The 15,274-nt window shown below is 47.1% G+C and overlaps 1 protein-coding gene across 2 annotated transcripts in view; it reads right to left on the minus strand.

The window, feature by feature from the left end:
- Window positions 1-3,878: 3,878 nt before the first annotated feature.
- KREMEN1 (kringle containing transmembrane protein 1) overlaps window positions 3,879-15,274 on the minus strand; it is an 86,405-nt gene continuing 75,009 nt past the window's right edge. The window contains exons 6-9 of one of the 2 annotated variants that reach the window (XM_019643225.1): window positions 8,378-8,710; window positions 7,326-7,484; window positions 6,102-6,186; window positions 3,879-4,444 (exon numbers count right to left, since the gene is read on the minus strand). In XM_019643225.1, the coding sequence (XP_019498770.1) occupies window positions 4,276-4,444; window positions 6,102-6,186; window positions 7,326-7,484; window positions 8,378-8,710 (746 nt within the window). In that variant the 3' untranslated portion in view covers window positions 3,879-4,275. Of the gene's footprint in view, window positions 4,445-6,101; window positions 6,187-7,322; window positions 7,485-8,377; window positions 8,711-15,274 lie in introns of both variants that reach the window. The other variant, XM_019643223.1, reaches the window with a different exon arrangement.

The following is a 15,274-nucleotide window of genomic DNA, read 5'->3' on the forward strand; positions in this document are numbered from 1 at the left end:
AGTAGACTGACCGACTTAGGTCAATTCAGACCTAGGTCTTCCTGAGTGCAGAGCCCCCTAACTCTTCCCCGAGAACTGCTCTGTCTCCACTGTGCAGTGTGCTGATTTGGAATTCCAGCTCTTTCAGATCTTACCGGCTGAAAATCAACTGTGGGTCAAAGCTGTGACGAGACCTGAGGAAATTGGGAGACGCTAATAGGAAAAACCGAGCACATGGTGAGGCCCGGCACTGGCGCAGGGTTAAGAGCACACGGTCTCCTTGTCCTGGGGCTCTGAGAGCTTGCCCGTAAAAATGACAAGCCAGGGCTCATCGCTGTTTCTACAACAATGAGAATATTTATTTTCTCCAGGCAGTAAAAATAACATTTTTCTCTCTTTTGTAAAAGTTAAGTACCATTACATTCCATTTCCTTAAATAACAAAATCCTAAAAATATATATTAAATAGTATACAGTGCATCACACTTCATCTTATATTTTAAAATACATGATGTTTCTATTTTATTCTCAAAGTTGCATATTAAGAGCATATTTACAAATAAAGCCTTGTCATCCAAAGTCAAGATCCCCTCGGGAAGGTGAGTCTGGATGTGGGCAGGTCTGGATGCTGCATGACCCCTGCGATGGCGGCCCCACTCTGTGCTCCTTGAAGACACATCCTTTTCTGAAGCAGCAGATTTGCCTCGGACTTTCCGCCACACCCACTTCTGTCTCGCTGAGTAAGTTTGACTTGGCAAGACAGAAACCTGTGACATGCGCGCCCCCCTGGGGTCTGCGGGCAGAGGGTGAGGCCCCGTCACCCTTGAGCCGGCCAGCCTGAGGGGAGGCAGCTGCGGCTGGAAGGTTTGAGAAACACCCCATGCCAGGGCAGCTAAGCTGAGAGACCTGGCCAGGAGGTAGAAGAGTGAGGAAAGTAAACAAAGACACCAGAGGAAACAATCAAGGTTAAAAACTCCCAAGGTAGTAACAAAAGCAGACATCAAACACCAAACAGGAGATTTGAAACCCAAGGGGGTGCCAGTTGACTGGGCTATGGAGTGGGGAGCTGGCCTGGCTCTGTGGGAGACCTGGGGTGGCCTCATCAGGCAGGAGAGACGGGATCTCTGAGGACATCCACTAAGTGCTTGGGAGGATTAAGTGCCCAGGACGCACAGAGGCTTGGCGACGGCCTGCGTGTCCTGCTGGTGTCGGGATGACCTGGCCAGACCCTCAGCCAAGTCAGGCTGACCCCTGCCTGGGGCTGACAATGGGGCGTGTGGGTGAGGCTGTGCCCTACAGGTTCCGCCTGAGGTCCAGGACAGCTGTACTCACTAGCGCTTTGATCTTTGTGGGTTTCTGGCTGACTGGAGTCTTGAGCCAGAGCCCACACTTCAGAAGTTACAGCACCCAGGTTACCTCACTTACACCCAGAGAGAGGCCTTGACCCTGTTCTGACACGGGCGGGTAGGTGGGGGAAGTACCCTGGGTTCATTCCTACTCCTTCTTTGCTCTCTAAGCAGGGACACATGGGGAAGCACACAGGGCACCGAGTGCCTTATAGAAGGGCCAGGGACACTGCGAAACACATGTAAGAGAAGGTGCATTCGTTACGGGAGGCAGCCAGGGCCCTCCCTCCTGATGGGACACATGCTGAGAAGGCAGGGCCTGGGCACCAGTGGTGAACAAGACGAGATGGGCGCAGAGGCCTGAGGCGCCGACATGCAGCCTCCTCCACTCTGCCGCCTCAGGGCAGAGGCTCTGGACAGGATGCTTTCAGAGCGTCCATCCACAGTAGTCCGCAGAGCCCCTCCCCCGCCCTCCTTCAGCTGTGTGATCGGTAATGTACTTTTCTTGGGGTCACCCTTTCCAATCACCTCCAACCTCACTTTCTCTCTTCTAAAGTACTTTCTTAAAAGATCCAGTGCTTCTTCCTCTGATGCCCCTGGAAGCACACCTCACCTCTTCTGGGACAATTTATTTCTCAGGTGTTTACTTAGCCACAGGGGGTCCTCTGTGGGGTGTGGCTGACAGGTTCCAAACAAGGCCATGGCCAGGCTACGGCCAAGGAGTTTATGGAGGTTTGGCCTAGGACAATTTATGAACATTTCTCCCCACGCACTCCTGAGGCTGGTTTGGGTTTCCTGTGCTCCCTCCCTGGACAGTAAGTTGATCCTGGAGGCACTGGGCTGTTCCAGGCCCAGTGAGGAGGAGAGCACTGGGTTGTCACCAGCACTTCCAGGATCTGCTAAGAGAAAGGGCAGATGCAGCTGCAGGCTCAGCACCCTGGCTTGGGGCTTGGCCCGGTGGCCAGAGGTGTGAGCTGAGCAGGGCAGGTGGGTGGGCCCCCAGGATGCCCCAAAGGCCTGTGATCAAAGTAAGTCCTAGGGAGCTGAACAACTGCCCCTCGGCTGGGCGAACCCTTTGCCAAATTCCACATTCCCTTTGTGCTGCGACTGGATCTATTCACAGCACAAGGCCCTTTGTGACTGCACACACCTGACACTTGTGTTTGAGGGGAGATTCCACAAAAGCCAGGAATAGCTTGGAGGAGAGACTGCACATGGCAGTATATTTCCAGTGGCCCGTGTAGGGGACAGACCTCTGTCTCCATACCCAGGGGCCTGTGGACAGCTGCGTCAGGGTAATCACCCTTTCCAGATCAAAGAGTGAAGACAACACCAAGCAGCTCCATGCCTGGGCAGGCCTCACATGGTGCCTGGGGCAGTGCTTCCTGTGGACACACGGCCCCATTTCCCTCCTCTGAAGGCCTCTCTGCCTGCCAGCTCCCGGCATGTCTCCTGGTTGCTGAGTGTCACCTCTCCCTGGAGACACCTCCTAGCTGGCCCCACATGGCCCTCTGTCTTTTTGGGAGTGGCCAGGTGCAGATGGGTTGCCAGAACCCCAAGAAGGGCCATGGGACTTGGGGGAGGGAGGCAAAGTGCTCCAAAGATGGAACCTATGAGGCCAGAGGCACATCAAGGCCCAAGGCCTGAGTGCCTTTGGGAGAGTCCTGAACTGACAAAGGCTGAGGCCTGGCCTTCAGAGGCACAGGCTGCTCTTCTCAGCTGCTGTTGACAACGCCTGCTTTTGGATGGTGGGGAATTCTATAATGAATTGGAGGTGGCACTGACTCTTACAACCGATAAACACTGCACTTGCAGCTCTCAATCTTCGGAGGCCTCTCCTCGGAGGGTCTCCAGTTCCCAACCCCCTGCCCCCCCCCGACTCTTCACGCCATCTCTGCGATTCGCCTCCCCACCTGAGGGGCAGGGTAATGCAGGATCAGGGACAAGAACCCTCCCCTTCCCTACCAAGCCATTCCAAACCCCGCTTTGTCCCCATAAGAAGGGGCAGAGAGGGCCGCAGAGAACGCGGGCTGTGGGGTTCTTCTTTTAAAATGAGGGACACGTAAAGGTGGGACTGCTGGCACCCCCGTCTCACATCATGGTGCCTCAATGCTACTCCACACTCTGAACTGAGAGTCAGCTCGAGAACCATGGCGCGATGAGGGCCTGGCTCACCGGACTCCAAGCTGCTCAAGACCAGGCAAATCCAACCCAACAAGGAGTTACTGAGCACCTACAAAAGCTGTCAGTAAAGTCTGCTGTGGGTCTAAATGAATGGATATTTTATATGACCGCTCCTCGAGCTTGCTCTGCTGGTTGCCAAGCTATGGAAAGAAGCCACGGAAAGAAGCCTGTATGTGAAAGGCGTCAGGATTGACGTGAAGGGGGATCACCAGAACCAAATCTCAGGGCCCTCCCAGGTTGGAGGAGGCCCATCCTCATCCGGTGCCCAAGGAGCACAGGACCTAGCCAACCCTCAAGAGAACCTCAGAATTACCCCAGTCTGGCCTTGTTACAAACCATAAAGACCAGGAGAAAGTGATCTGTGTGTGGACAAAACAGAGAAGAAGGAAGTGAGACTCAGCGTACACTACACCTACCCACCACCTGACAGTCTAGCATATACCTGAACCCAGTGCTGGGACATGACCACCTCTATCGTCTCAGCCCCGCTGTCCTGACACCCCCATTCTTAGATCAGAGAGAGAGACAGATGCAAGCAGGCCCAGACCCAGGGCCCTTGAGTCTCTCTCCTGAGTGCAGCTGAGGAAGCAGGCAAATCCAGGCAACGCCTGCCCCTGCTGCAGGGCACCCTTTCCCAGTCCATAGGCGAGTGCCCTGAGGAGGCCAGGAGAGGCAGGGAAGAGATGGTCAGAGAAAACCACGGGAGAGGTGGTCCCCTGTGGCCTTGAGCTCAGGGGGACCTCGTGTCCTGGGCACAGCGGATGCTTTTAGTCGCTCACGAGAGGATTACGGTCATCTTGTTGACTCTGACCCTTGAGCTTCTTCTTAAAGATGGAAATTGAAGTAGAAGGCTCATAAAAAATGCTCCAGATTTCTCCCGACGGCCCTGGTTGACGGCAATCCCGAAGATCCCCTGAAGCAGGAACACGATGGGATCTGTCAAGCAAAAACAACTTAGTTTTTCAAGGACAGTAGAGCAAAGCATCCAAAACAACCTACCATCTTGGAAGATACCTGTCCCTGCGAGATGGGATGCACAGTGAGGTGAGGTCTCAGGAAATACCTAATAGCCGCCTTTAGAGATCTGAAGGACTGTCGTGCCGACAAAAAGTGTCCTGTGGGACGGGAGTGCAGCAGGGCAGATTCCAGCTCAGCAGAACAAAGCACTTTCTAACTGGCAGAAGTATTCAGATCTAGACAGGGCTGTTCCGAGGGATTGAGTTTTCAATTGTTTTTTAAAATAAAAGAACTCTTTCTTCAAATGGCATTTACCTGGAAGGCCAGCCACCTAGTTACAAATGGGATAAAGGCAAAACCACTCCACTTGAAGTGGGTCCTGCCTCATCACCGATGCTGCTTGGCAGGGAAGTTGCAGAGGGGCTTCTGTCACATGGGAGTCAGACTGCACTTTAGGGCCTCAGGGTGCTGTGAGTTGCTAAGCTGCTGGGCCTATAGGAAGCTTCGCATTATCCACTGCTGCAGGGGACACATGGGCAGGACTGTGCCTGAGAGGCTTCCAGGACACATGAATTGTGGCTTAAAAAAACCCAACAAAACATATATATATATATATATATATATATATATATATATATATATATATATATATATATATATATATATATATGACATTTGAGTGGGCTCAGTAGATAACAATGATATTGTTTCCCCTGAAAAATGTCAAGTGCAGGGTACAGAGGCCTACGGGTGATCCCATAGGCCAGCCCTTACAGGGCAATGGAGGCACTGGCAGCATAATGTGTACAAATGTCTGTGGCAGAAGGCTAGTGAGGTCAGGAATGAGGTGGCTTTCATTGGACATCAATGTTCGGGAAGGCCTTGAAATGGAGAAAGCCTATATATCAATTACTCTCAATAAAACTGGGGGGGGGGGGGGGGGGAAGAAATGGAGAACACCTGGACTGGGACTCACAGGAAAGGCAGAGTGGGTGTCTAGAAAAAGTTAGAAAGAATTCCCCTCTGTAAGCACACAAATTTCAGTAGCATGAACAATTGTCCCTTTCCTGGAAAGCAGAACTATTAAATTGAGTAGCAAAGTAAAGGAAGGAAATGTATCCCCCCGCCCCACCCTCAAATTAATTTGGTCAGAACTGAAGAAGGAAGGTTCCATAAGCTTCTTAAATAACTGCATTAAAATCACTATTACACAATAGTTAAGAAAATGTTAGAATTCTCTTCCTAAGAATGTTTCCCAATTTCTAGAAGGCATCAGGAAAAATGCATGGTATTATCCTAGGAATCTTGACTCTTGCATCAAGATCTCTTTAAGGGGCCAGCATAAGGCAAAAAATAGAAATTGTTGCTTTTTATGCCCAGACTGTTTCAATCCTTCTTGAAATTGTATCCTTTGGACACAGGAGCAAACACAATCCCTCAAACCTTAGTGAGACTTCTCCAGTTGTACATTTCACTCTACAGAAAATGAGGAATGTCTACTGCCTTATGCTCCCGAGGACTGAGGGTTTTAGAATCATGCTCTCTGACATTACAATTGTACTCAGACTCATGCAGCAGAGTAGCAAAGGAGCTCTGAGCCTTTCTTCCCTGGAATCGGGCAGTGCTCTTCACTCACTTGAACGTAACATGCAGAAGGATCTTCGCTACAATGGCTGTGACTGTGAGGATGAGGAGGGTTGCCAGGCCATACACCGTCCATCCTGCAAGTGGAAAAGACAGGGTTTATCCGACTTGTTTGAGCTCAGTTTTCAAACCGAGGTCTGTTGGAGGCCCTGAGTGAACACTGGCAAGTTAGAGGTGTAGGTCTGGCTGGTGGGGGTAGCCACCAACTACAGCTGAGAGCCAGGCTGGCATGGAGCCTGGGCCTTCTGAGCGCCTCACCTGGCTCTAGAGCACCCTCTTGGAGAGAGGTAGGTGGTGTGGTCCAAAGTGCACTGAACTCAGAGTCGAAAGGGGTGGGCACATTCTGTCTCTACCACTGAATCCACTGAATAACCACAGGTGAGTTACATAAACTCTTTGAGCCTCAGTTTCCTCATCTGGGGAATGCGTGTAACCTGTGAAATCCTATCAGGACACAAACAAATGACGCAGAGCAAGCACTGGAGGGGCTCTCGCCCCTGATGGGGACCTGGCAGTCTGAAAATCTCCAGGCTAAGTAATTGCTAATGGTGCTCTGCAGCTCTGTCAGCTCATAAAGGCCCTAACTTCCTTGGCAGAAAAGAGAGAATGGAAGTCTGTACCCAACCAAGTTAGCCAGCTTAAATCACAAGACCATCAACCATTCTCTACTCCTCTCCTGCATGACTTTTCTTTATAGCTCTTATCACTATCTGACTTTATTTTGCTTCTTATCTCTTTCCTCCCACTTATAAGCCAAAAGTGGGCAGATTTTGTTTGGTTCATTGTATAGTCCAGTGCCTACAACAGCTCCTGGCACCATTAAAGCACTTACAGGTCGAATGAATGAATGAATGAATGAATGAATGAACTGAATTGAATGAATAGAGCTCTTGCAATTGCTAATGAATTTAGGGAGCTACAGCTTTGGGGCTCTAGAAAGATATTCTCAACGTGAGAAAACCCTGGATTAGCCAATTAATCGATTACAATGGACAAAAGGCACACATGTTAAATCTATGAAGGTGAACGCTTTTTCCTAAGGACTAAGGAATCAGACTAATGGGAAAATGTTTCTCAAAGGCCAAGGCAAACAGAATCACAGAGCCAGATCCCCAGCATGCCTTGGAATGAGAAACTCCCAAGAGTGCTCTGTATAGAGTGTTGCCTTCAAGCTGTGTGGCTCCCACCCGCTTTGACGGTGTCTGGGAACTGCTACCTGGGACAGTCTGGGGTGGGTGGCTGGGGCTGGTGGTGATGACGTAGAGGACTTTGGAGGACCGGGCAGCGCTGATGCTGAGGTTGGCTTGCTCCGTGATCACCTCAGTCAGTGTCTGGTTGGCAGTGGGCCTCTCCTGTGGTGGTTCTTCCTTGACGGCTGGAAGATCAAAAGGAATTAACTGGGGAAAAGCTGATAAAGACAATGAAGAGCTATGGAGGATGAGGCACTGGTTATGTAGAAAGGCTATTTTCTCTGATTTGATTCTGGGTGCAATTCTCTCCACTGGCCCCAAAGCAGAACCTGTCACACCTTGGCCCTGAAGGAGGCAGAAAAGATAAGCTGTCAACTTCTAATCAACTGACTGGTCCCTTCACAGGCATCTGAGCATGCTTTATCATTTTCCTACCCTTGTGCCTTTGCAGCTATGGCTCCTTCTACCCAGAAGGCCCTCTTCCTTCCTATCTATTGACCCAAATCCTATGTGTTCTTCAAGATTATCCCACCTGCAGGGAGGCCTCCTCCCTCTGACTTCCTGTAGCACATACTGACAGAACTCTTCATGAGACTCTCAACATCCAGGACAAAGGCTGGGTCTTAGACACCCCCCTGTGCTTCTCATGTGCTGGCAAAGAGATGTGCTCGGAACACATGTGTCCACATTAGAGGGGCAGAGAGTGGGGTTCCACCTTAGGGGGATTTGAAGAAAGATGGGAAACCAGTCTTTTGGGTTTGTCTGGGATCCTGAGAGGCAGGAGGATGGACCAAATGGCCGCTTTAGAGCCTTCTAATTCTACCAATCTCAGTTCTTTCTTTTACTTGCTCTTTTAAGCCTCCCATGAAAACTGTCCTAGAACTACTAACAGCAAAATCGACAGGTTTCACCTCCCTTCAGTATCATGAAACATATATAAGTCATGAAATGGTTGGTAGGAAAATCTGCAAGTTGAGTCAGTAGCTCCTGACTCATGGACCTCCCAGCAAGAACGGCCCAAGGTCCACAGGTCACAAGGGTGGGCCAGGGCAGCCTGAGGCACACAGGGGAGTCTTACCTTGATATAAGACAGCAAATCCCTGGGCCTGATTGATGCGATCAGAGAAGAAATACAGAATGACAAAATCCAGAGAGACGTTAAAGGACAAAGGTGGGTGGTTCCTTCCATTGAAACGGACCAGGACGTGGTGGGTGTAGCCGTCCAGCAGCTCCACCATGTCTGCGGAATCCCTGATGTCAAATAAGGTGAAGTTGAAGTGGATGTGGGAGGCTCCCGGAACCCGAATGGTCCAATAGCAGACCCTCCCTGTGGCATAGGTGTCAGGAAAGTCAGGGGAATAGACCACAGAAGTCATGGCCGAATAATTCCCACCGCAGGCGCCAATGAGAGCTGTGGAAGACAAAAGGACACCGGCCCTCAGCCTGGGGCTCAGCCGCAGGGCTCACTTTCCAATCTGGTACAAACAAAACTCTTCTGAACTAATGTGATCCAGTTTGGGATATTGTTTTTTGTCTACAAAACCAGACTGTATTATGTTTCAGTATCAAATCACCAAATGAATCACTTAAACCCCGAACAAATGACTGTGGAGGCTTTCCTCCCTCCCCCCTGGAGACCTTAGAATTAGCACACAGCACAGTGGTGCAGCCTAGGTGGGGGCCGGGCTGGAGTCAGACAGTCTGGGTTTGGGACCAGCTGGGCCATGTGATTCTTCACTTCCAGGCTTCTCGCTTCTCTCCATTTTGAGGATGGAGAGACCACCACCTGCTCCTGTATCACATGAATGTGTGATAGACAGATGAGATAAAGCACATGAAAACACTGGGACCTCTTTGCAAGGGGAGGCACTTGAGGAGGTAAAGTCATACAAAGAGAAGAGAGAGCATCCCTGATACCTTGGAGGTGCGATGCTCGCATGAGGGCCCACGCTTATTTTTCAAGTGGAAAACTGGCACAGAAATGACTTTCTGCATAGAGGAGACTCACTCGATTCTGGTTACTCTGTATTAGCACATCTGATTACTCTGAACTCCCGTCTTTGATCCGCAGGTTCTGGGAAGGGGATGCAACTACTTCACCATATCTTATGTGGTGAAGTGTAAACAAGGGCTGGGATTTTAAAAGCAGGCTTTGGGGGAGTTCCACTTTCCTTCAGGACATAGAAAGCAGTAAGAAAATGCTGCTTCCATCCCAACAACGAGAAAAAGCTCAATCAAATCTTTTCTTTAACCCATCGGAAAGCTGAGGTCTAAAGACAAAGAAATGAAATTTAATTCTAAACAGTAAGAAGCCCCTCTGAGGAGAGTCAGGCCACACAAAAGTCTTTCATCTTTGATAGAGCACAAGAGGACGAGGTGGCCGCCACAAAAGCAAGTAAGAAGAAAGCAGCTAAAATTTTAACAAATTCCCAAAGGCTGAGTGTGGGTTAGCCTCTCAGTCTAGGATAACCAGGAGCCTAGACACAAAACAGGAGTTTGCATTCACTTTTAAGCAATTGCAAGCAGGCCTCTACCCAGTGCCCACTGGGGTGGGCAGCAGACCAGAGAGTACCCCTTGGTGGCACAGGTGTGATGGTGTGATCAGCTGCTGCCGGGGGACAGGCATGAAATCCTGCTGCTTCCTGGACCTTCCTCTCAATGAAAGCAAAGCCTTAAGCTTCTGAGAGAGGGGCAGCAAACCTTCTAGCTCCCACGGCCAGAGCAGAAAGCAAAGCCTGTTTGCCCCTGGGGAGAGGGGATAGGAAACTCTCTTCTTCCTGCCAAAGTAACCAGACAAAGATCTTCTGCTTCTGGGGGAAGAGCACAGGCAAAAGCCATCAGCCCCTGGCTGCCCTGAGCCCCAGGATTGTGCACAAATGCAAAGCAGGGGCAGGAAACTCTTTCCTTCCGTGAGCCACCACAGACGCAGGCAATATTTGGTTGCTGGGGAGTGGAGTGTGTGCAGGGATGCTGAAAAGGTCCCACCCCAGAGGCCCTGTCTAAGAATGAGTATAGGCAGGAAAACCAAGACCCCCCACCCCTACCCCTTGACCTCACCAAGACAGCACCAAGTAATAAGGAACAGCAGTCTGCCTGCCAATGAGGGGGCGGGGGAAAGATCCCCTCTGAGGCATAGGCATGTAGAAACTGCTCGAAGCTGAGGGTGGAACAGGAACACTGAAAAAAGCCCCTGGGCATCCCAGGCTCCATACTAAGCACAAGATAACAGCAGCTCGTCATGGAAGGAATCTGAAGCCTGACGTGCAAAGCGGGTAATGACAGAAACAAGAAACCTCCAACCCAGCTCGCTACTGATAGAAAAGCTCATCCCCCACCAAGCAGGCCGGCCCATTTTCAAGCGGAAGCTCTATTTAGCTCAGCCTCCACCATTTTTCTACATGGTGTGTATGGCAGTCAGGAAAATATTACAACACATACATAAAAGCAAGAAAGTAAGCAAGCAAGCAAGAAAAAAAGACTCATTGTCAAGAGATAAAACACCTGAGATTTTATATATATATATCTCAAATCATTATGTTGAACCTGAAATGAATACAATGTTATATGTCAGTTATATCTCAATTTTTAAAAAGGAGAGATAAAAACAATTCATAGAACTAGGCTCAATAATGACCCAGATGTTAGCACTACCAGAGAAACTACATGATCAATACAGAAAGAACCTAGTGGAAAAGATGAACAACATGCTTGAACAGATTGGAAATTTCAGCAGTGAAATGGAAACTACAAAAAAGAGTCAAAAGTAAATGCTAGAAATAAACAATATCAGAGATGAACAGTTCCTTTGATGGGCCTATAAACAGACTGCACAAGGCTGAGGAAATAATCAAAACATTTGGACATAGGTCAATAGAAATGATCCAAAATGAAACACAGAGAAAAAAGAAGTGAAAAGTCTTCCCAGCAAAAAAGCACAGCTTTTTAGCTCTAATAATTCTGTAGCAAAGCTAGTGCTTCAGAAATCATCGAAAGCCACTGCTGAAGAGATCTCTTCAGGATCCCCAAAAAGAGAACAGAAAAAAAGTCCATATGAACTGTGGAAACCTGTTTAAAAAAGAAAACTGATGGCTAAGGTTGCCTGAAATGCACTTTATTGCAAGATTTTGTGTTTCTAGCATTATTCCATTTCTGTGAGCAACTTTAGTTGTAATCTGTTGCATTACAGACAACCCAAAAAGATGTAAATACTCCATATTTAAATAATAACTTAGATTTCTCTTGCAGATATGAGATAGCACAGATCGACCAGAGGGCTACGTACAGGTGGGAGTCTTGTTTATACACTGGTAAATTTTTTGTGTAACATCGATTGGTTATGTAGAAAATAAAATTTCTAAGACAAACACAGTAATTAGACTGTTGTACATATTTGTTAATAAACTTCTTGTTTTTTATTAAAAAGAGAAAAAATAAAAGGGGGCCGGCCAAGTGGTGCATTGGTTAAGAGTTGGCTTGGGACGCCAGCTCTGAGCAGCAGGACCCCGGTTCACATCCCACATGGGCCAGTGACACTGCGCCCTCTACAGCTAAGATGGTGAACAACAGCTCAACCTGGAGCTGGGCTGCCATGAGTCGCCGGCGATGGCGTAGGCTGCAGTGGGGCTGGCTGGCAGCTGGCGTGCGCTTTTGTGAGCTGCCGTCAGTCACCGTGAGCGGCTGTCCAATGGCCAGCGAGCGACTACCTCACCCGGGAAGAGCACAATGATAATACCAACATGGGCCAGTGAAGCGACGTCCTCCACAACTAGACTGAAGAACAAAAGGACAGCAACTTGTCTGTTCCCCTTCCCTGATTCCCCAACACTGTTCCCCTCCCCCAATTCCCCAATAAAATCTTTAAAGGAAAAAAAAGTGGAGAAAGGAAAACAGCATCCAACAGCTGTGGGACAACCTCACATACTCTAACAATATGTATTGGAGTCCCAGAAAGAGAAGAAAAAGAGAATAGAGCAGAAGAAATATTTGAAGACAAAATGGCTAAGAATGCTCTAAAGTCAATGAAAAGTAATCTAAGAACCTTAGCAAACAAATTAAAAATACATTAAAAAAATGAAAGAAAAAGAAAGAAAGAAAGAAAGAAAGAAAACACACCTAGATACATCACATAGTTAAATGGTAAAAACCATTTAACTGAAAGCAGGCAGAAGAAGGGGAAAGATGACACACAGGGGAACAAAGAGCAGACATCTCTAGAAATTATACAAGATGCAAGGCAAAGGAGTAATAGACTTGAAGTACTGAAAGAAGGAAACTGTTAGCATAGAATTCAATATCCAGCAAAAATATTTTCTCAAAAATAAAAGTGAATTAAAGCTTTCTCAAACAAAAGCTGAGAGAAGCCACTGACAGCAGACGGGCATTAGAGAAAATGCTAAAGGAACTTCTTTAGGCCCAAAGCATATGATGCCAGATGGCAAATAAGAACGTGAAAAAATATTCAACACCATGAGTAATTATGGAAATGGAAATTAAAACCACAATGAGGTACCACTACACACCTGCTAGAATGGCTGACATTAAAAAAACAGACAACACAAAAGTGCAGGCAAGGATATGGAGCAACTCTCAAGTCTCATATATTGTTGGTCATAATGCAAAATGGTACAGCCTCTTTGGAAAACAGTTGGCAGTGTCTTATAATGCTAAATATGCACTTAGCATATGACTCAGAAATCCTGGGAATGAAAATATATGCTCACACAAACACCTGTACATTGTTTTTAGCAGCTTTATTGCATCTTTATCATAGACAGACTAATGTTTATCAGCTGTAAATGGGTGAACAAATTGATACATTTGTACAAAGGCATGCTTCTCGGCAAATAAAAGGAACTACTGAAACAACATAAGTGAATCTCAATAGCATTTTTCTAAGTAAAAAAACCAGACACAAATGGTTAAATACTATATGATTCCATTTATATGACATTCTCAAAAGACAGAACTATACAGATGGAATACAGATCAGTGGTTGCTGAGGGCTGAGAGTTGGGGAGAGGGCAGATACAGAGAGGCATGAGAACTTTTGAAGTGATAACAATGTTCTCTATTTTGATTGTGTATGTATTTGTCAAATCTTATCAACTGTACAATTAAAAGGGTGATTTTTACTGTGTATAAATCATACCTCAATAAACCTAAAAAGGAAATAAAAATGTCTGGATTCTAATCCTGACTTTACCATGTACTAACTATGAATTTGAGCTAAATATTCTGTATATCTCAGGTTTCTTATCTATAAAATGAAAATAATAATAGTTTCTCCCTCAGGGGGTTATAAGAATTAAAATGAGTTGATACATGTAAAGTGTTTAGGTATAGGATCTGGCAGAGAGCACAAGCTCAGTAAGTGTTAGCTACTCTATTATTTAATTATTATTATTATTATTATTATAAAGTATCCAGGTTAAACTGATATTTCAACAGCAAAGGCAGACCTTAAACTTGGAACTTTTGATTCCCAGATGTGTGCCATGTTGACAGCACATCTAATTCAACCATTTTGAGAAAAAACACATGACATTTATGGTGGATTATTAAAATTCAGTGATATAGCAGGAAGCTTGAAACTTAGGAATACAGTCAAGATCTTATTTTTTGGAGGGAGATGAGCCTGACACGTACAACCTGCGATGTGTCTCTCAGTCCATGCATGTCATTGTTTAACTGGAAGCATTTTTTTCCCTCAGTGGTATGGAAAATAACGTTGCACCTCACAACTGATGGCATTTTGGAGCCTATGAAATAAAATTATTAATCAGTCCCAGGTGTCTGACCCTACCTATCCTTGGGCCCTCAGTCTTTTCCATCATTCATCTCTTTCTTTCCCACTAAAATATAAGTTCCATGAGGGCGGGATTATTATCTGTGGGACTTTGGGCAAGTTACTGAACTTTATTTATTTTTTAACTTTATTGGGGAACAGTGTGTTTTTTTCCCCAGGACCCATCAGCTCCAAGTCAAGTTGTTGTCCTTCAATCTTAGTTGTGGAGGGCGCAGCTCAGCTCCAAGTCCAGTTGCCATGTTCACTCTAGTTGCAGGGGAGCACGGCCCATTATCCCATGTGGGAATCGAACAGGCAACCTTCTTGTTAAGTGCTCTCACCAGCTGAGCCATCCAGCCGCCCATGTTACTGAACTTTTATGAGCCTCGATTCTCTCATTTGGCTAATAAAGATAATAGTAACTGCTTAATAGTATTGAGAATTATGGGAAAGAATGCATGGAAAGTGAATAGCATAGTGGCCTGCAAATATACTCAAAACTGCTCAACTAATGTTAAAAGTTAAGACCCAATCCATGTGAGTCACTTATCCCTTCAGTGCTTAGGAGCTGAAGGAGGCCCACGAGGCTGGCCAGCTCGGGCAGTGCCTGTAACCCAGTGCTGACTCCGGCCAACCTGATCTTCTATTTGGTTCTATTAACTCAGTCAATTAAATTCTGGGAGCAGCAGAGGTTCTGAAGCCTCCATAGCGCTGCATGTACACACAGTACACAGCCTGCTGTGGCGATCTCCCTAAGTTCATGAGAGCTTGCTGGAAAATCAAGCACTATGACAAGTGGCTTGATGTGACAGTGATGACCGAGCAGATGGTTTCCACCAGCTGCTTCCACAGTCTCTCTCCTGAGGTGCAAATGCAGCGTAGGTGCCTCTGGGGCTGAGGAGCCTGGAACGCTCTTCTGTAATGAGCAGAGAACAGGAGGATCTCATTGACATTCTGACTGAGACCCAGGTTCACGCCACACCGGTAGCAGCACCTGATGTTCTGGGACACAGAAACTGTAACCTGGTCCCGTTCTCACTATTTAACTTCTCCTTCAATCTCCTTAGAAAGACATCTTTTTTTTTTTTTTAATGAATTCTTTTTTTTTTTTTTTAAGAATTTTATTGGGGAATTGGGGAGATGGGAACAGCGCTGGGGAATTGGGGGAAGGGGAACAGACAAGTTGCTGTC

The sequence above is a fragment of the Hipposideros armiger genome, unplaced genomic scaffold (assembly GCF_001890085.2).
Source record: "Hipposideros armiger isolate ML-2016 unplaced genomic scaffold, ASM189008v1 scaffold_75, whole genome shotgun sequence".
In the NCBI taxonomy this organism is placed as follows: Eukaryota; Metazoa; Chordata; class Mammalia; order Chiroptera; family Hipposideridae; genus Hipposideros; species Hipposideros armiger.